Source organism: Schistocerca gregaria, chromosome 2 (genome assembly GCF_023897955.1).
Source record: "Schistocerca gregaria isolate iqSchGreg1 chromosome 2, iqSchGreg1.2, whole genome shotgun sequence".
NCBI classification, from domain to species: domain Eukaryota; kingdom Metazoa; phylum Arthropoda; class Insecta; order Orthoptera; family Acrididae; genus Schistocerca; species Schistocerca gregaria.
Window position 1 is genome coordinate 685964716 of NC_064921.1, and position 21638 is coordinate 685986353.

Below are 21638 nucleotides of genomic sequence, written 5' to 3' on the forward strand. Positions count from 1 at the left end.
GTCACACGATCGAAAGGTCGTCACACCCCTTCTTACCAACATTTAATCCCTTCTTTTGACAAGTCTGCGATGGAAGACAGATCTGCGACTCCTAGATCTGAAATCATGCGGTTTTCTTATGACTGACCTAGGAAAACATTCCAGACACACCGAGCCTCAGAATCAGTATGGAAAGACTGCAGGGGTGGCGTAAAGGGGTTCAAAGCAACAACGACTGTCCCTGGGGCGTTGATTTCCACATTTTTTTGTGGTCGAAAACGACAGTTAGCAGTGCGACGAGCAACAGGAAAAAGTTCTTCACAGACTTTAAACTGCAAACACTATCGGGCCTCCGTGTGTGGCTGCAACGTCATTGAACGTCTCGCACCCGCTTGGAGCGCAGCGCGGTCGCAATTTGTGCTCTTGAGTAGGGGTTGGAACTACAAGGGACCATTCAAAACCATTCGACGAAATCTGATCCACAGCAGCTAACGATTCTTGTGCTTTTTCAGAGCAGACAGTGTACAGACACAATCCATGACGAGAGTACGTGCTGTTTACCCGCTACAACCCTGCTCTTATGCCTGATAGTAGGCCATCCAGAATCGGAGAGTTCCTAGGACATCATAATGGGCTCTGTTTGCACGTGTGAATTTTTAAAATTCTCGGTGAAGGAGGGCAGGTGTCACCGAGGTTTTTGTCGAACTGAGAGAGACCCTTTGAAATTTTATTCACGTGTGTGTCAATGTCGTATTCTCTCTTGATCGCGCTAGAGGAGGATAGAAGACGGGGGCTCTGAAAAAGCAGAAGCCCTCTTAGCTGCTTTGGATCACGTTTAACTTTCGTGACATTGTAATGAACGGTCCCTAGTGGTTCCAGCCTGTACATAAAAGCAAAAATTGTTGTCTCGATGGGCTACTAACGGGTGTGATGAGGTTCGCTAAAGATGCAGGTCTACACAAATGGTTGAAATCCTGAGGGCGTCAGTAGTGTCCAAGGTTGGGAAGAACGTCTTCCTATCGCTCACCGCACAGCAAACTGTCGTTTCCGACCAAGAAATGTGCGGGAATTAACGCTCCAGGTAAAGGGGTTGTTTCAATGACGCCGTTTGTGCCACCCCGTGCGGTCTTTGCGTGGCGATCTGAGGGTCGGTGGGTCTGAAATGTTTTCCTCAGCCACTCAGAAGAAAACAGCTTGATTTCGACAACGGTCGTCGCGGTTCTGACCTCCATCCATCATAGAAGCGTCAAAAGAAGGGGTGAAATCTTGGTAAGACCCTGTGTGACGACATGAAGATCGCGTGACACATACACGGTGGAAGTGCTCAGAATTGTGGCAAAATTTGTTGCCGCTGTTACATCACCAACTCACCTAACACGTCACATGAACTGAGCTGTGGCTTTTTTTGCAAGTGTCAACACCTTGCGGCCTGAACCGTCGTCGGGACCGAGGTTGACGTCGCAGGCCATCACAGAGGACGGTTGTAGGCGCCTTTGAGCCGAATTTCAAACTTGAGCGTTACAATACGTGGGAATTAGGGGGTTTAGAGGAAGTGATCGTTTAATTAGGTTGGGCTGTGGCATTTGCCGTAACACACGCTACAATGCGAGCAATACTTCCACCATGGGGTCAAGGCAACCACTAGTGCAATGAAGTTGACGTGGTTGCGTATATTTCTCGGTCAAACCTGAGGCCCGAAAGGTATAAGTAAGTCTAGAATTTTTTGCGGTGGATGCGGCTAATCTGCTGCAACTTTGAGAAATGTCTATCGTTATGAAAGACAAATATATTATGTAGGACTAGTGCAGACGTTATAACAATCATCAATATTTTGCATATTAAAAACACAAAACCAAAGAGTAACATACAGACTTCTGCTGGATACACCTTAAAATGGTCCAAAAATGACAGTCAATCGTCCACCCACTTTTAGTCCATAGTTGTGGGCAAGAGCGCCCCTTACTGTAAGGGTTGAAAATCACGTGTTCGATGAATCATATAAACTTTGTTCGGTTAATAATTGTGATTTGCCTATTTGTGCGTTATTTCTGAAGTGGAGATGGGGAACCAGCAGGCAATTTTCATAGACGGTTCTGAAAACCGGCTAAAACCCCTCTCACCTAATACAATACATTAAGTGGTTGGTCGTTTAGCATTGGCTTTTGTATGGGTTTGCTCACCTACGTGTCTCGAGAGCCATAGAGCTTCGCGCGAAGCTATTCGAGCATACCGAAACCACTTGTATGCAATCATCTCAAACTGACTGCATTAAGCGATGAACACTTGTATTATCAGCGTTAATAAATGAAGTAACACCCAAATCGTATCGACCCTGTTCCGTTTTAAGCACTAAACTGACAATCAAGGAGTTTCTTTATCAGTTGTAATTCCCCTCTTACTAAAAAAATGCTGGTTGGTTTTCACATTATTACATGTTCATTCTGCTGGGAAATACACAAAGAGAGTTACTGGTCTTTTATTCCCTTTCTGGTGTTGTTCCCGGAGAATGTCACGAAATTTGAAACAAGAAAGATGGATACTGTATAGTGGGTACGTTACCCTACATTATTTAGAAAAAGATTTCAAAAGAAAAAACGAAAAATAAACAAAAATGCTGCGGCCGTAATTCTTGAGGAAAGATAGCTTCTCTCTGAAAGACACCACACATAGATTAAGCTCTACTTGAGTGAAACAGTTCTCTTCCTTCACACATAATATCTGATATACTATGGCAAATATTTAAGTTTTGACTCCTGTTCACGAAAGGTGTTCAACAAAGCATGACTCTGGCACAGAGGTCTTCGTATGTTGGCCAAAACGGCGATATAATAGGTGACGGATAAAATTTAGTTCATATATTCTCATAATCCGGATACCAACCGAAACTGCGTTCGAGAAGTAGCCCAACAGTTCTGGGTCATAATATAATGTACCAGCAACAAAAATACATGATTAAACAAGGTATCTATGTGAAAAAGATCTATTTTCATTACGACATTAAACAGCCTAGTTTACTTCACCCCGAAACTGCTCCGTATATTAATGACGTCTGTCTCTCTTTCAAGCTGAAAGCTAAATGTAACGCAAGAAGGCAACTATTTTGGGTGACGAGGATGATATATAAGATGGTCTGATGGTACCAGATTCAATAAGACAATATTTTCGCAAATAGTAAACGCAAATAAATGTTCTTACACGTGTAATAAGGAAATAAATATAGTATTTTAGTTCGACCTTAGATGTAGTCAACGTCAGTTACATAGCAGAGTTCTGCGCAGTATTCGGTTATCGTCAAACACTCTTTTGTACGTTTGGTGTGTGTTACAATGCATCTACTCAGTCGTGGTAACGTGGTTGGAAGTAACGAAACTCTTATAGAAAAAAAATTACATGAATATTCCTATGACTGAAGTGGCCAGCCCAGCTTGACGGTGTCTGGAGAGAACGGGGCTATTGTCAGGGCATCTACCTTGTTACCCAAAGGCTGGCACCGAGAGCACCAGCGGCGTTATCACGTCTGAAACGGCTCACCTGCAGGTCACAATTGCTATAAAAGCCGAACCCAAACGACCATGTAACAAGACAGTTTTACGGACATTGCTGAAAAGCATAAGTATTACTTGTAAGAAGGTATTATGGATGAAGTACTGAGTTCATTTAACTGGTAATGTCAATATACATAACGTAATTTGGAAACAGAGAAGCGGTTGCGGGGTTGGGTAGAAAGGACCCCCATGCAATCGCGATGTGATAGCTCAGAAGTAGCTGTATTCTGTACCATCTCTAAATGACGTGCGTTTCGTTAATTTTCCTTTGCGAGAGAAACTACCACAGGATAATTATACTTGGGTATTGGTTTACGCGATGAAGTGAAGAAAAATTTCCACCAAGATGGGGAATATCTTCCGTTCTTCTGGACGTTTGCCATTCTATTCGTGGGATCTCTCAGTATGTGATTTCATGAACTGCAAGTTTGCTAATATTATCAAAGATGCTGCCAGAATTAAGAGCGCAGACCAGGTTCATGTGTGTAGCTGGACAAGTATCATCTATCGTCGGGGCGTGTGCTATATTTCACATGGGTCTCACGTCGAGTACTTTTAAGTACGACGTAAATCCTTCAATCTTTACTTTTTGACAGGATGGAGAGATTACGATTTATTTTCGATGTTGGTGTAATTGCCAAAAAATTCGTAGTAATTATACAGCTCTGAGATAAAGTACATGATAAAAATTTCAGACCATCACAGGGGGCGTGAATCGAGTGAAATTCTCCCAAATAACCGAAGGTCGGAAATGCACCATTGTAGACTTACAGCCGTGAAACGACTGCCGATCAGTGTGTGTACATTTTAACTAACGTGCACTAGTTATACCTGTTACGCCAAGGATCTCAGTTACTTATTAAATTAGCTGAAGATAATGGTCTCAGTTTAACAGTTACGGATAGGTAAACTTTGAATTCCTCTACATGGTTTGTAACCTTAGACGCGAATTTTCAACGATATTCACTAGGTAAAGCTTGGTTATTAAATGAGCTTTGCTGGAAGTACCGTAACGACATTTAGTTGTTAAGGTAGTAAGCTATGCTGTAGAAACAGCATTCTGTCAGCATGTGGCTCTGCGCGATGTAATGTTACTGATAACGAAATAAAAGGCCAAATGTTTTAATTTCAGTTGCGCCACAGAGTCGCTCAGGAGGCCTGCGATCATTTAGTAAACTCTATGCACGTCTTACGTTACTGCTTCATTAGGTCACTAAAATGGACAAATCACTTGTTAGAATTATATTTTCTGACGCGTTTCGGAGCACCGGTGTCGAAATAAAATTAATTTTTGAGAACATTTCTCGTGGAGAACATCGATCTTGCAAAGAGTACTTCAAAAATGGACACAAACAGTCTCGACCGCAAAAAGTTTTCTTTTTATTGTAACGGGTTTCGGTCAGTTTTTGACCGTCTTCAGACTCTCATGCCATGAGGTAGCGGTGGCAGTGAATAGAGGGGGTATTGCAACTCCACGAACGTCAAAAAGTATGAGGATGCCCAAAATCTGAGCGAAGCCAGTTACCATCAAAATAAATGTTTTTGCGGTCGAGACAGTTGTTGTCCATATTTAGAGAATATAATTGTATTTATGACACAATACTATTTATTAATGCATTTTATATGATGTTCTGATGAAGAGCTTCGCTCGGAACCCGGCAACAAATGTAATTTTAACAACAAATGATGTGTTGAATCTAGCAAGCTGATAAAGCAGTAAAACAGTACAAAAAGAAAAAATGAACAACGAATAAATTACCCGAATAGGACGGATGTTGGAAGATGTAATTTACAAACAAATGATTACAATTTCAGAACAATTGGATGATTTATTTAAGAGAAAGGAATTCACAAATTGAGCAAGTCACTAATGCGTTGGCCCACCTCTGGCCCTGATGCATGCAGTTATTCGGCTTGGCATTGATCGATAGAGTTGCTGAATGTTCTATTCATGGATATCGTGCCAAATTCTATCAAACTGACTCATAAGATCGTTAAAATCCTGATCTGGGTGGAGGACCCCGCTGGCGAAGGTAGGATTTGGCAAGCACAAAGACCAACAGTAAAAACTCTCGCCGTGTGCGGGCGGGCGTTACCTTGCTGAAATCTAGGTCCACGATGGTTTGATGTGAAGGGCAACAAAGCGGGGCAAAGAATACCGTCGACATACCCCTGTGATGTAAGACTACCGCGGACGACAACAGAGGCGGTCCTGCTATGAAACGAAGTGGCATCCCAGACCAGCAGTGTCGGGCTGTATAACGGGCGAGAATGAGGTTGGTATCCGACTGCTGCAAGGGGGCATCTCCACACACGTCTTTGCTGGTCATCAGTGCTTAGTTCAAGGTGATAATCATCACTAAAGACAATTCTAGTTCGGTCAATAGGGTTCAAGGCCGTAGACGTGACCGGATACACCCCAAGAGGACAGAATTTGGCACTATATCCCTCAGGAGGATATCCAACAACTCTTCAATCAGTGCCAAGCTGAATAACTGTTGGCCTAAGCGTCAGGCCGAGCCACCGCGTACTCAAAAATGGTTCAAATGGCTCTGAGCACTATGGGACTTGACATCTGAGGTCATCAGTCTCCTAGATTTAGAATTACTTAACTAACCTAAGGACTGGATTCGAACCTGCGGCCGTAGCGGTCGCGCGGTTCCGGACTGAAGCGCCTAGAACCAGTCGGCCACAGCTGCCGGGCCCAATTAGTGGTGCTCTTTCTCTTGAATAAGTCATCCAATTTTCCTGAAGTTGTAATCATTTGTTTTTCTGTACATATACATAACATCTACCGATTTCCATGGCATTCGGTTTACTCTTTTGTGTATTAGAGTGTATAAGGCGTGTTCAGAGTTAAAATGCTTTGACTTTTACTACTGTATAGAGAGCACACTGGAACATGAAATAGCGGAGCACAAGCACCATTGCATAACAAAACAACTGATTAGCCGCACAAAACAACACTGATAGACACACGGAAATACGTTCGGCTACCGGATACACTTCCACAAGCAAGCTGCCGATCGGCTGTCGTTTTATTAACAGAATCTCCACAATAATACGCCTCGGATATCTGGTTATTTGGAAAGTACTGTTCGATTCGACGCCCCCTAGTTGATGATACTCCCAGGTTGTTCCCCTCCACCATGGTTTCTCTGTATCCGTAGCAAATGAAAAGAAACAAGAATGAGAAAGAGAAGTACGACCACGCAACAGCACGGCCGGCGGCGGGAGCTCACCTGAGCAGCTGGGGGATGGTGTCGTTGTGGCGCGGGATGATGAACTCGTCGAGGTCTATGAGGGCGGCGTGCGAGTAGCGGTACATGCTGCGGTAGAGGCAGTCGTTGAGCGCGGCGAACAGGCCCTCGGTGCGGATCTCCTTCTGCGAGGCCATGTTGAGCTGCCAGGGCAGCAGCGTGACGGTGCCGCGAGCCACGTAGTCGCGCAGCACGCAGTCCACGGCCGGGCCCAGCGTGTGGTTGTACAGCGTGAAGTGGCGCGCGCCCAGCACCGAGTTCAGCTCCAGGAACTCCACCAGCTGCAGCGCCTGCCGCACCAACCAGCACACAGGTCTCACTCGTCTGCAAAACTACTCTGGTCGTGCCTGATACGGACACGAGGGATAGAAACGATAAACCTTAAGAAGGTAAGAGAGGAACCCTTAAAAGGGCACAATGTCTTACATGTTGCTAGTCTTGTCTTCAGTCTGAAGACTCTTTTAGCTAATATATCTTAAGCACGCCTCTTTATCTCCGAATAACTATCGCAACCTACATCCATCTGAACCTACTGTATCCATCCTTTGGTGTCTCCCCCCCTCCCCCCCACCAAAACTTTCCTCCAACACGAAACCGACAATTTCTTCATGCGTCAGAGCATATCCGATCAACCTATCCCTTCTTTTAGCCAAGTTGTGCTGTAAATGTCTCTTCTCCACAGGTACATTCAGTATCTCCTCATCAGTACCGAACAACCCAACTATTCTTCTACATTATTCTATTGAACAACATTTTAAAAGCTTTTATTCTGCTCCTGTCTGAACGGATTATTGACCACGTTTCACTTCAACACTCTAGACGAATAGATCCTTTCGAATAACAATGTTCCAACTGACAAAATAGAAAAGATGAGTTCTTAGTGTGACAAGATTCTGACTTCTGCTACATGTAGAACGTACTCGTATACGTGCTGCTGTTTGTGGAGAAATAGCCGAGTTACAAGAAATTCGAAGTTGCAACTGATATCACTTTGTTTGAATCGTTGGCAAAACGAGTTTCTATTTGACAGATGAAAACGTGTTTCTACAGGTGAATTTTACTTATGAACGACAGAGTTACGAGTGCTGTAGTGAGTGATTTCAGATTCACCTTTTTAGCAGCTCAGCATGGCTTCTGTTATTCGCAAATCATTAAAAGCATTGCTGCTCTTGTTCACTGTTTGTATAGTGTTAATAATAAATAATAATGGATGCAAATAATGATTCGATAGCTGAATCATTTGAAGGTTCCGGGCCACCACATAACCCAGAAAATTCAGATGTTGAAAGCAGTGCAGATTTTTCCACTGAAACGTAACTAAATATATGCATGTGCCCTCTCAGGGTGCTCATATATAAGATTAAATAATAGTCTTAGGGATGGAAACCGGCCGTGGCTTTAAATAAAAAGAAAAGTGCAATTGGAGCTGATATTTTCTTCAAAAATCGTTGGACTTGAGACAAAGTGTAGCACATATTTCATACCAAACAACACGCACTGAAACACTATCGGAACTATAAAAGTCAACTCTTAATTTCACCGAGAAGGGATACGAGCAAACGGCACAACTTTCGCTTCTGAACATAATGAATGTACAGCATTGACTGGATAGTTGATTAAACCAAAAATTGCACAACATTGAACTATTATTAGCACAAAATAAGAAGAAATATGTCAGTGACATGTTCAAGTACGAGAACATGTATAGTGTGGATCAAGAATATTATGAAGTTACCATGGGGTTGGATTTCATTATGAAGAAATGATACATAAGCTGACTGCATTGTATTGGATTTGAAATGGGCTTATTTTTTATTGTTGAATTATTTTTCTTGTAAGTAATGAAAAACAAAGATGAATATGTGCATAATTATTGCATTTCATTTGTTAGATCTTATCATCCCAACAAATATTAGGTTTCTCACGGGGAAAATATCTGTCATATAAATGATTCATTTTTGGAAGGGGATAAAAACAAGAAAAAGGAAATTTGCTCTTACAAATTAACTGAATACCCAAGTGTAGATGTCAGTGACACGTGATAATGCATGAAAGGCTTGAATAGCATGTCACATACCAGTCTTTTGTAGTTATCAGACATTGTTAGCAACAGCTGTTGTACAGAGAGTGAGATAGGGTAAAGTTTAACTCAGCTAAGTCACACTTTTATTACAATGATTTTGTAAACGTTCATTGATGTTCACTGCGATAAGCATTGACTAGGACCACTTAAAAAAATCACTACTGTAGGTAGAGAGACAACTGGATAATGAGTTACTGAAACTTTGACATCTATCTACACGAAACGAATGAAGTGTTAGTTGACATCTCGACATTTTGAAGGGTATAAGTACCTCCAGAATTGATTTACTAACACTTAAATTTATTTTCGATGTCCACAAATTCATTTTTTTCGGAAACAGGTTCCTTGCTATGGCTAGTCTGCGTATCAGATCCTCATTACTTCGACCATCAGTTTGTTGCACAAACAGAGCAACTCATCGACTTCTTTGAATATCTCATATTCTAATCTGATCTCTTCAGCATCGCCTAATATGAGTAAAATCCATTACCCTTGTTTTTTTATGACCATCTTTTAACCTTTTTTTAAGAAACTATTCATACGGTTCACCTGTCTTCCAAGTCCTTTGCTGTCTCTTCTGGAATATACACTTACGAATATAGTACATGTTACACCATGAACGTCTTTATTGAGCAATACCAAACGGATAGTCCAGCATTTCCATACCTTAGGGACGCGTTGATTAAAATTTCATGTTCACGGGTATGTATTTTGAGTAGAGTTAAAGCCATTCTAAGAGGAACAGTAGTTGCTATTGTGTGCGTCTAATGTTACTGCAAGTTTTCCGGTGGAAATCACAAGATAACGTACCCAGAGGGCGTCCACGTGGCAGCTTACTGCGCTCCTCCGTATTTTCAGAAACGTTGAATCATCGGCGTGAGGGACATGGGAGAGTTATACCAACAGAGCGCACAGATTGTTGGCTGAAGTGAAATGATAGCACTGAGGTGTATTCACTGCAACAGAGTCTACAGTCCTTTCCAGAGGGGCTGCAGCACAAGAATATCACCTCTGGCGAATAGGTGGATGACAACTGCTGGAATACGCCTAGGCGTTATGTGAGGGCGGAGGGGGTGGTGGAGGGTTCCTCAGATACAGGGTTTCCACTCTGCCCTTTATCGCTGACAGAGACTTGCTTGTTATTCAGCCAAAGACAACTAGGACACTGAATAGCATTTTATGGTATAGAAGGAGAGTGTCACTTTCGTTTGTGGCGGTCACATCGACGGCAACGTGTCTGTAGAAGTTACGGTGCAAGGTAACAAGAAGTAGCGATTCTAGAGGCCCATACCTATCCAACTCTTGAAACCGTGGAATGGGTAACCACTGAAAATAACAACTGAAACGTTTCGGCAATTGCTGAAGGAAGCCTGAATGATCGCGACTACGTGTCAAAATGTATTGTCATACCTTTCATGATCAAGAAAGGTACCGAAGGGCATATTCCAGTAAGATGTTACAAGGCCCTGCGCTCCATTTCACACCACAGACCATTGAGGAATGTACAAATCCTTGAATGACCTGCACTGATTTGTCAGGCATAGAGCGTGCCTTGAATGTTACGAGAATACGCACACTTTCATGCTAGATTCCAAACAGTAGTCTTCAAGAACTGTCGTAATATGTCTTCCTCAAGATGATGTTAGGAGTCTCGTTTTCCTTCCAATCCACAACGAATGTAGGGATGTATTCTTGCCCGTTTGGGTCACAACTCATACTGACGTTGATAATGGACTTCAGTTACAAATGAAACGAAATTTTAATCATTCAGCATCTGACGAACTTATCCACAAAGTTTGATAAATATCAGGCAAGTGCTTTGTGGTTTAATGTAACACCCTCCCTCTTTTAACCAGTGAAGGGGATCCTGAAAATAAACAGCCTGAGCTCACCTTTTCAGGTTCAGTTTTAAGCCTAAATTTTTGTTGCAAATAATAAATAGTAAATCGGCACAACAACATCTAAGGAATAGTTGTATACAACAACGGTTAGGGAACATATTATTTTCATCAGTAGACTCGATTGCAGTCCATTAACAGGGCAGCTCATTGCCGCTCACTCCTATTAGAAAAACATGTAAAAAAAAGCAAGTTCGTTGACATTGTCAACCAGGAGATACGTTATCTGTTGTAAATCTTTGATTTATATTAACATCTGAAATCCCATTAAGTCAAAATCTCACATGTTATCTTTTTCATGCGGCTGGATTAAAATTTTAGGCTAACAGTCTATCCATCTTCAGATCGTAAAACATTCTTGATTAGTGATTGTGTCACTACGGCTTCACACATCATTAAAATCTCTCTTAAAATGAAAACGCCACACATCACATCTTTTTATCGGTCGTGGGCAGTGTAAAACAAAGGCGTTATGCAATTAAACATTGGTAACTGACACAATCAGTACTTTTTACTTCGTCTCGTAACAGAGATCATCACATACAGGGTGTTTCACTATTCATCTTTCACACTTCTAGAGGTAGTACAGAGGACTTAGTGCATCACGCTTTACATGGTAACCCTTATCCAGAAACGTCATCCAACGACGCCACAAAGCGTCAAAGTTACAGGCGCCGGCGCCTGTAAATGTATGTACACACAGAATGATTTCGTAATTATGTTACGAACTTTCAGGGACGACAGAGACCAATAAATGTGTTAATTTGAGGTAAGGGACCCTGGTTCTGAAACGAATAAGTCCAAAGTTATACGCGAATATCATTCTGATATCTCTGACAGTGAAATACATGTACCAGTAAGGTTGCTGCTAGGAATGTAGAGAATGTAACGTTGAGATGTGGTAGTATGGACCAAGACAGGAAAAAATGACCAGTAAATAGGGGCTCAAAAGTGTATACATGATGAGCTATGGGCACTTGTCCATCTTCGCTCGTGAAAAACACATCTCTATTGAACTAGCTCATAAGGTATGCATTTCAGAGCCCATGTTTACTGGGCATATCCTCTTGTTCTAGTCCATTCTATCACCTCTGAAAGTTGCCTACCCTACAATCCTCGCAACAACTCTAGTGGTACATATCTCCTACTGTAAGGTATCAGAATGGTTTTCACCTATAACTTTCGACTCTTTCGTTTCCGATACATGGACCCTTACCTCAATTTGATATACTGGGTGATCAAAAAGTCAGTATAAATTTTAAAACTGAATAAATCACGGAATAATGTAGATAGACAGGTACAAATTGACACACATGCTTGGAATGACATGGGGTTTTATTAGAACCAAAAAAATACAAACGTTAAAAAATGTGAAAATGTCCGACAGATGGCGCTTCATCTGATCGGAATAGCAATAATTAGCATAACAAAGTAAGACAAAGGAAAGATGATGTTCTTTACACGAAATGCTCAATTTGTCCACCATCATTCCTCAACAATAGCTGTAGTCGAGGAATAATGTTGTCAACAGCACTGTAATGCATGTCCGGAGTTATGGTGAGGCATTGGCGTCGGATGTTGTCTTTCAGCATCCCTAGAGGTGTCGGGCGATAACGATACACTTGCGACTTCAAGTAACCCCAAAGCCAATAATCGAACGGACTGAGGTCTGGGGACCTGGGAGGCCATGCATGACGAAAGTGGCGGCTGAGCACACGATCATCACCAAACGACGCGCGCAAGAGATCTTTCACGCGTCTAGCAACATGGGGTGGAGCGCCATCCTGCATAAACAACGTACGTTCCAGCAGGTATTTATCAGTCAGGCTGGAGATGATGCGATTCTGTAACATATCGGCGTACCTCTCACCAGTCACGGTAGCAGTTATAAAGCCAGAATCACGCATTCCCTTGAAGAAAATAGGCCCGATAACGGTAGATGTGGTAAATCCAACCCATACCGTGACTTTCTCTTCGTGCAATGGAGTTTCCACGACAGTTTTAGGATTTTCGGTAGCCCAAATTCTGCAGTTGTGGGCGTTGACAGACCCTCGGAGTGGGAAATGAGCTTCTTCGGTCGACAACACGTTACTCAACCAATCGTCATCTTCCGCCATTTTTTGAAACGCCCACACTGCAAATGCCCTCCGCTTCACTAAATCGCCAGTTAAGATTTCATGATGCCGATGGATTTTGTACGGATAGCATCGGAGGGTACGCCTAAAGGCCAAACAAACAGTCGTGTATGGATTGCTGGTGCGACGTGCGACTGCACGAGCGCTGACTTCCCCGTGCATAGACGAACCCGCTACAGTCTCCATTTTTTCCTGAACTGTCTCAGAAGCATTACGCCTTGTGCTCGGTCGGCCAGTATGGGGTCTATCGTCTGAACGACCCGTGGCTTCTAGCTTCGAAATCATTCTCGCCACAGCTGCATTTGTCAACGGACCTTTACCCGCTCGAATCCCCTTCCTATGGCGATAGGATCGTAACGCTGAACTAGCACATTTCCCGTTCTGATAATACAGCTTCACTAAAAGCGCCTTTTCAGGTAACGTCTACATGCTGCGATTGCTGGGGCATCTGATTCTCTCTCTCTTTACAGCTCCTTTTATACACGATTGTCATGCGCAGCCACAGACGTTTTGCTGTCCAGCGCCATCTGTCGGACGTTTTGTGAACTTTTTTTGTTGTAATAAAACCCCAAGTCATTCAAACATGTGTGTCAATTTTTACCTCTCTATCTACATTATTCCGTGGTTTATTAAGTTTTCAAATTTATGCTGACTTTTTGATAACCCAGTGTTTATCCTTCTGCATAATCCTTGAAAGTTTGTAACATCATGTGCCGGCGCCTATAATTCTGACGTTCTGCAGCGCCGTTGGATGACGTTTCCGGACATGGATTCCTTAGTAAAACTTGATTTACTAAGTCCCTTCTAAAACCTCTAGAAGTGTATACATCTGTACATGAGATGAAGTGTACCATGAACTTTCGAACACCCTGTATACGAGATGGGCAACGGCCGTGCCGCAGTGGACACACCGGTGGTTCCCGCCAGATCACCGAAGTTAAGGGCTGTCGGGTGTGGCCGCCACTCGGATGGGTTACCATCCGGGCCGCCGTGCGCTGTTGCCGTTTTTCGGGGTGCACTCTGCCTTGTGATGCCAATTGAGGAGCTACTCGACCGAACAGTAGCAGCTCCGGTCATAGGAAACCATCATGACAACCGGGAGAGCGGTGTGCTGACCACACGCCCTTCCTATCCGCATCCTCAACTGAGGATGACACGGCGGTCGGACTGTCCCGATAGGTCATTTGTGGACTGAAAACGGAGTGCTGTATACGAGATGAAGTGAATACTGATTGTGTCAGTTACCAAGGTTTAACAGCATAATGCTTCCGTTTTATATGTTCAGATCCACTGCCCATGAACGATGAAAAGCTGACATGTACGGTGTTTTTATTTTAAGAGAGATTTTAGTGATGGGTGAAACCATAATGACACCAATACTAATCAAGAACATTTACGTTCTGAAGATGGCTAGGTTGTTCGCCAAAATTAGTAATCCATCCAGTTAGATCGTTAGCCGAAACTAGTAATCCATCCAGATAAAGACAAGTTCTTGTGAGATCTTCACTTCACCGGTTTTTAAACCATAAAGTAAACAAAAATTAAAAAAAAATACACTGAAAGAAACACCGGACTTTATACACAACTGGCCATTAAAATTGCTACACCAAGAAGAAATGGAGACGATAAACGGGTATTCATTGAACAAGTATACTAGAACTGACATGTGTTACATTTTCACGCAATTTGGGTACATAGATCCTGAGAAATCAGTACCCACACAACCAACCCTGGCCGTAATAACGGCATTGATACGCTTGGGATTGAGACAAACAGAACTTGGATGGCGTGTACAGGTACAGCTGCCCATGAAGCTTCAAGACGATACCACAGTTCATGAAGACTAGTGACTAGCGTATTGTGACGAGCCAGTTGCTCGGCCACCATTGACCAGACGTTTTCAATTGGTGAGAGATCTGGAGAATGTGCTGGCCAGGGCATCAGTCAAACATTTTCTGTATGCAGAAAGGTCCCGTACAGGACCTGCAACATACGGTTGTACATTATCCTGCTGAAATGTAGGGTTTCGCAGGGATCGAATGAAAGGTAGAGCCACGGGTCATAACACATCTGAAATGTAACATCCACTGTTCAAAGTGCCGTCAATGTGAACAAGAGGTGACCGAGACGTGTAAGCAATGGCACTCCATACCATCCCTCCGGGTGATACGCCAGTATGGCGATGACGAATACACGCTTCCAATGTGCGTTTACCGCGATGTCACCAAACACGGATGCGACCATCACGATGCTGTAAACAGAACCTGGATTCATCCGAAAAAATGACGTTTTGCCATTCGCGCACCCAAGTTTGTCGTTGAGTACATCATTGCAGGCGCTCCTGTCTGTGATGCAGTGTCAAGGGTAACCGCAGCCATGGTCTACGAGCTGATAGTCCATGCTGCTGCAAACGTGGTCGAACTGTTGGTGCAGATGGTTGTTGTCTTGCAAACGTCCCCATCTGTTGCCTCAGGGATGGAGACGTGGCCGCACGATCCGTTACAGACACGCGGATAAGGTGCCTGTCATCTCGACTGCTAGTGATACGAGGCCGTTGGGGTCCAGCACGGCGTTCCGTATTACCTTGCTGAACCCACCGATTACATATTCTGCTAACAGTCATTGGATGTCGACCAACGGGAGCAGCAATGTCGCGATACGATAAACCGCAATCGCGTTAGGCTACAATCAGACTTATATCAAAGTTGGAAACGTGATGGTAAGCATTTCTGCTCCTTACACGAGGCATCGCAACAACGTTACACCAGGTAACGCCGGTCAACTGCTGTTTGTGCATGAGAAATCGGTTGAGAACTTTCCTCATGTCAGCACGTTGTAGGTGTCGCCACCGGCGCCAACCTTGTGTGAATGCTCTGAAAAGCTAATCATTTGCATATCACAGCGCCTTGTGCCTTTCGGTTAAATTTCGCGTCTGTAGCACGCCATCTTCGTGGTGTGGCAGTTTTAATGGCCAGTAGTGTACGTAGGCGACTACAGCACGCCGCGGCACGCACCTGGTTGTAGGAGAAGTGCAGCGGCTTGACGCAGACGGCGAGTCCCTCCGGCGGCGTCGGCGGCTGCTGCTGCGGCTGCCCCTGCGCGGAGCCGTTGCGCAGCTCGGGGTCGGTCGGCGTGTTGCGCACCAGCAGGCGGTTGGCGGGCGGCAGCCGCAGCCGGCTCACCACCGACACCGAGGAGGGCGCGCTCAGGTTGCGGCCCAGCGGGCACAGCACGAAGCACGCGCTGTACTTCAGGTTCCAGTTCTCGCGGATCACCTGGCCGCACAACAAACGCTGCCCGTAACTCACCGATACGTCCGAGGGCTCGCCGTATTAGCACAGTGGCAAATACTAAAACGAGCAGCCCTTCCGCAAATTGCTGCAGATTTCAATGCTGGGCCATCAACAAGTGTCAACGAAACGTCCGTAGATACACTCTACTAAGCTTCTTGACAATTCGAATACCGCACTGATCTTTGCCGTACATCTCATGGGGCATACAGAACACCTATGGGAAGGTATTAGGAAACACTATTGTAATTTACCGTTCATCAAAAAACAAAATTCATTGTATATGTTTGTTAGTTTCAGAGATATAGAACTGCCAAGTCGGGTGATTCTTCTTGATACACCCTGTAGTTTGAAGTCTGGGTCTCTCGACCCATTGCGACCAACCAAGTACCTAAGTACGATACGGAAGACTGAAACAATCAGAACTGCGTTCCCGTCCACGGGCGCCGATCTTTCCTCAGGCACTGTTTCTTTTTGTCTCTATGAATGTTGTGCATGTTTTCTCCTTGGTAAATGTTGTGCATGTGTGAGCGCTGTTTCTTTCGTTTTTTTTTTATCTTAGTGTTTCTTGGACAGAATAGATACGGTTTAAATGAACGATACGGACTTAATAAAGTTATTTGATACCAACTAAAATCTTCCCAACCCTGTGGTCAGGTCTAGGAACATAACTGAGAGTAGGTAGGTAGCTTCAGTGGTTTTTGACTTTTACGTCTTATGTTGTGAAATTAAACTCTGTTTCGCGGATTAAAAACTAGGCTAGTGATCTTCATTTAATCCGACTGGATAGTGCGGCACCGGCCGGGGTGGCCAAGCGGTTCTAGGCGCTTCAGTATGGAACCGCGTGACTGCAACGATCGCAGGTTCGAATCCCACCTCGGGCACGGATGTGTGTGATGCCCTTACGTTAGTTAGGTTTAAGTGGTTGTAAGTTCTAGGGGACTGATGACCTCAGATATTAAGTCCCATAGTGCTCAGAGCCATTTGAACCATTTTTTGAACTAAACCGAGCTCTGACCGTTCAAGGGCGTATGAGCATAATTTGGAGACCCGATTACGACACAATACGTAAAATAATTTGTCGTACGATAAGTCTAGATGTTACTTGGCAGGATAAAACGTAACAATTCACAACCGAACGGGCAAAATTTACGCTGATGGAAGATATTTTGGTGTCCATAAATCAGAAAAATCTACTCACCACGAAAGAATTATCCGAATACGGCGGAAAACCTTAATCGATAGATGCGTTGTATATGAACAGGCAAACAAATGACTACAGATTCAAAAAAAATTGGATAATTTATTAAAGCGAAAGAACTACAGAAACTGAGCAACTCGATAACGTGTTGGTCCAACTTTGGCCCTTAAGCAAGCAGTCCTTCGGCTTGGCATGGACTGAAAGAGTTGTTAGATGTCCTCCTGAGGGTTGTAGTGCCCAGTACCCTCCAAATGGAGCGTTAGATCGTCAAACTCCCGAGCAGGTGAGAGGGCCCTATCCATAATGTTCCAAACGTTTTCAATTGGGGAGAGATCCGGCGACTTGCTTTGGCAAGCACGAAGACAAGCGGTAGAAACTCTCACCAACTGTGGGACGGCATCTTGTCGCTGAAATGGAAGCCCAGTATAGCTTGCCATGAAGGGCAACTACCAGAGGCACAGAATATCGTCGACGTACCGCTATGCTGTAAGGCTGTCGTGGACGACAACCGAGAAGTTTTTGCAATGACATCAAATATCACCCCACACCATCACTCCAGGTTGTCGGGCTGTGTGGAAGGTGACAGTCAGGTTGGAATCCTACCGCTGTGCGGGGCGTCTCCAGACACGTCTTTGCTGGCCATCGGGTCTCAGTTCGAAGCGAGTCTCATTACTGATGACAATTCTACGATAAATGAGATTCCAGCCCGAATGTGTCCGACATCACTGCAAACGTGCTTGTTGGTGTACAGAGGTCAATGATAGTGGGCGAAACGGGAGAGGGGCGCCGTGAGCTCAGTCCCATTTCTGTGGGCCGCCTATTAACGGTCCTTGTGGTCAGTGAAGCGTCAGTTGCGCGTCGGATCGATGATAATGGAGAATCCGGGGCTCTGAGTGCCTCTCTGACGACTGCTCGGTCTTCACCGTCTGACTTCTGTCTAGGTCGACAGATTCCTTCTTGACACTGTGTTCGGCCAAGATTCACAGATTCCTGCAAACTTTGTAGGACAGAGAAATCGCTCGTATTCAAATGTGGAGCGATTCGCCGATTACTGCAGCTGGCTCCTTTGAGCTTAACAATATGTCCATTCTCAAAAGCTCACATTTGCGTATATGTTCGCGCTACTATCTGCTAAGAATAGTTGCTTTCCAGCTGAGTACTCGGAGTAAAGGTCGCAGAGATTTTATGTCCCGACGTCAACATGTCCCCTGTTTACTATCCTTGCCGAAGGGCCGATTTATCACCATAATGTAATACAGATTCTCGGTAATAATCAACGCTTAATTACTTAGCTTATGAGAGTTCCACATCTTTCGCTTTACGCTTTATGCGTTGTGTTTTAGTTCTTTGTTATGAGTCCTATGAATCCTACAATAATGCCCTCCGATAATTCATCTTACATTAAACCTACTTTATTTTTATTGAGGCATAGTATTTTATAAAACTTATGAGAATAATCTGAAGTGTCAGACCATCTTTACATATAAGTTTTAATATCATCATCATCATAAACATTTGATGTAGTTACGTGATGTATTAAGCTATCCTTATCCGTGTAACACATTTTAACATTTGTTTCATATTTCAACATATACCTATAATAAAAACCTACATAAAGTGTAATTCTACTTAATTCAAAATCAACCAAATTTTCCTTAAATACGACACTGGATTTGAAATTCAGCCTTGCAATCAGAGCAGTAGCTCCACGCCTACCTTGTTACTTGCTTCACAGCCCTCCTTTCTTGCACGTTATGTGTAGTTTTGTCAAAAACACTTATTCATTAGTTTGAAAAGCATGTTTTCGAAATTATTTATTGCATTCATACGTTCCTCTGTATTAATATCGATATACGATTTCATCATGAAATTTGGGGGCATGATATTGTTCAGTGAAGTTTGCTTCAAAGGGGATCGCGTAAATTTCACCTCACCGACGTCATTCGTATTGACAAGATGTACGACAAGAATTTCAACCTATGTAAACAGAAAGACTCACCTCCCAACCGGATTCGAGAAAATCGAGTTTCGAACTTTAGAGTGTGCTTGTGTACCTCCAGTATTCAAGGAGTTCGCAGCCGAGCGAGTAACTGCATAGTTTTACGAAAGCGATGGCTCTAGATCAAATCTTGCTGCTGGTATTTCTTTTTTTATCCCAACGTAATTCTAACAACAGATTTATTAGGACTTTGCAAAGTATCAATGATTTATTTATTGTTTTAATGATCTCCATCCTGAAAAAAGGAGCAAAACTTTTCATAAAGAAACTGGAAATAAAAAGGTAACCAAAAACATTGAATCGAATGGGTATACTCATTTATTTAAATTATTGTACCTACAATTGTGACAAGTACACTGTGTAACATATGGAGCAATGCAGGAATCGGGATGATACTGATCGTAGAGACATGAAAAATAATAATTATTGCGACATAGAGTGTATATAAAAACGGCGAGTTTTCCATGTGGTTGGGTTTCTGAGCGTGTCAACAGCAAAACGAAGTTGATTTACATTTATAAAGGGTTGCTGGTCATCACATAACTTCGTGGCCTACAAAGCGTATCTGTTGCTAGAAGGACGTGGGACCTGTCAATATGAATCAGACCTGTGAAGAGGGGATCGTACTGTCTCCTTGTTAGAATAAGGTTACTGCTGGGACAATGCTTGAAAATTCTTTAGTAAATTACGTAGCTTTCTGCCGTATAATATAGAAATCAGCTGGATTATATATATATATACTCCTGGAAATTGAAATAAGAACACCGTGAATTCATTGTCCCAGGAAGGGGAAACTTTATTGACACATCCCTGGGGTCAGATACATCACGTGATCACACTGACAGAACCACAGGCACATAGACACAGGCAACAGAGCATGCACAATGTCGGCACTAGTACAGTGTATATCCACCTTTCGCAGCAATACAGGCTGCTATTCTCCCATGGAGACGATCGTAGAGATGCTGGATGTAGTCCTGTGGAACGGCTTGCCATGCCATTTCCACCTGGCGCCTCAGTTGGACCAGCGTTCGTGCTGGACGTGCAGACAGCGTGAGACGACGCTTCATCCAGTCCCAAACATGCTCAATGGGGAACAGATCCGGAGATCTCGCTGGCCAGGGTAGTTGACTTACACCTTCTAGAGCACGTTGGGTGGCACGAGATACATGCGAACGTGCATTGTCCTGTTGGAACAGCAAGTTCCCTTGCCGGTCTAGGAATGGTAGAACGATGGGTTCGATGACGGTTTGGATGTACCGTGCACTATTCAGTGTCCCCTCGACGATCACCAGAGGTGTACGGCCAGTGTAGGAGATCGCTCCCTACACCATAATGCTGGGTGTTGGCCCTATGTGCCTCGGTCGTATGCAGTCCTGATTGTGGCGCTCACCTGCACGGCGCCAAACACGCATACGACCATCATTGGCACCAAGGCAGAAGCGACTCTCATCGCTGAAGACGACACGTCTCCATTCGTCCCTCAATTCACGCCTGTCGCGACACCACTGGAGGCGGGCTGCACGATGTTGGGGCGTGAGCGGAAGACGGCCTAACGGTGTGCGGGACGTTGCCCAGCTTCATGGAGACGGTTGCGAATGGTCCTCACCGATACCCCAGGAGCAACAGTGTCCCTAATTTGCTGGGAAGTGGCGGTGCGGTCCCCTACGGTACTGCGTAGGATCCTACGGTCTTGGTGTGCATCCGTGCGTCGCTGCGGTCCAGTCCCAGGTCGACGGGCACATGCACCTTCCGCCGACCACTCTCGACAACATTGATGTACTGTGGAGACCTCACGCCCCACGCATGCCCACTATAAACCCTCGCTCAAAGTCCGTCAACTGAACATACGGTTCACGTCCACGCTGTCGCGGCATGCTACCAGTGTTAAAGACTGCGATGGAGCTCCGTATGCCACGGCAAACTGGCTGACAATGACGGCGGCGGTGCACAAATGCTGCGCAGCTAGCGCCATTCGATGGCCAACACCGCGGTTCCTGGTGTGTCCGCTGTGCCGTGCGTGTATCATTGCTTGTACAGCCCTCTCGCAGTGTCCGGAGCAAGTATGGTGGGTCTGACACACCGGTGTCAATGTGTTCTTTTTTCCATTTCCAGGAGTGTATATATATATAAGAAGGTCACTTGCAATACTGGCCGAGACTTCGGAAGTTTTACACACTGCCAATGCTGTCAGAGGCCGAGAAGAATTTTATTGACTGTGACAATGGCAGCGGAAGCCTATGCTTAC

General features: G+C 44.2%; 1 protein-coding gene across 4 annotated transcripts in view; it reads right to left on the reverse strand.

Annotated features, from left to right (window-relative positions):
• The window catches only part of LOC126334765 (uncharacterized), a 1160035-nt gene that overhangs the window by 51905 nt on the left and 1086492 nt on the right, over window positions 1-21638 (reverse strand). For all 4 annotated transcript variants that reach the window (XM_049997344.1, XM_049997343.1, XM_049997345.1 and 1 more), the window contains 2 exons: window positions 15915-16175; window positions 6767-7074 (listed from right to left, as the gene is read on the reverse strand). In XM_049997344.1, coding sequence (XP_049853301.1) covers window positions 6767-7074; window positions 15915-16175 — 569 coding nt within the window. The remainder of the gene's footprint in view (window positions 1-6766; window positions 7075-15914; window positions 16176-21638) is intronic.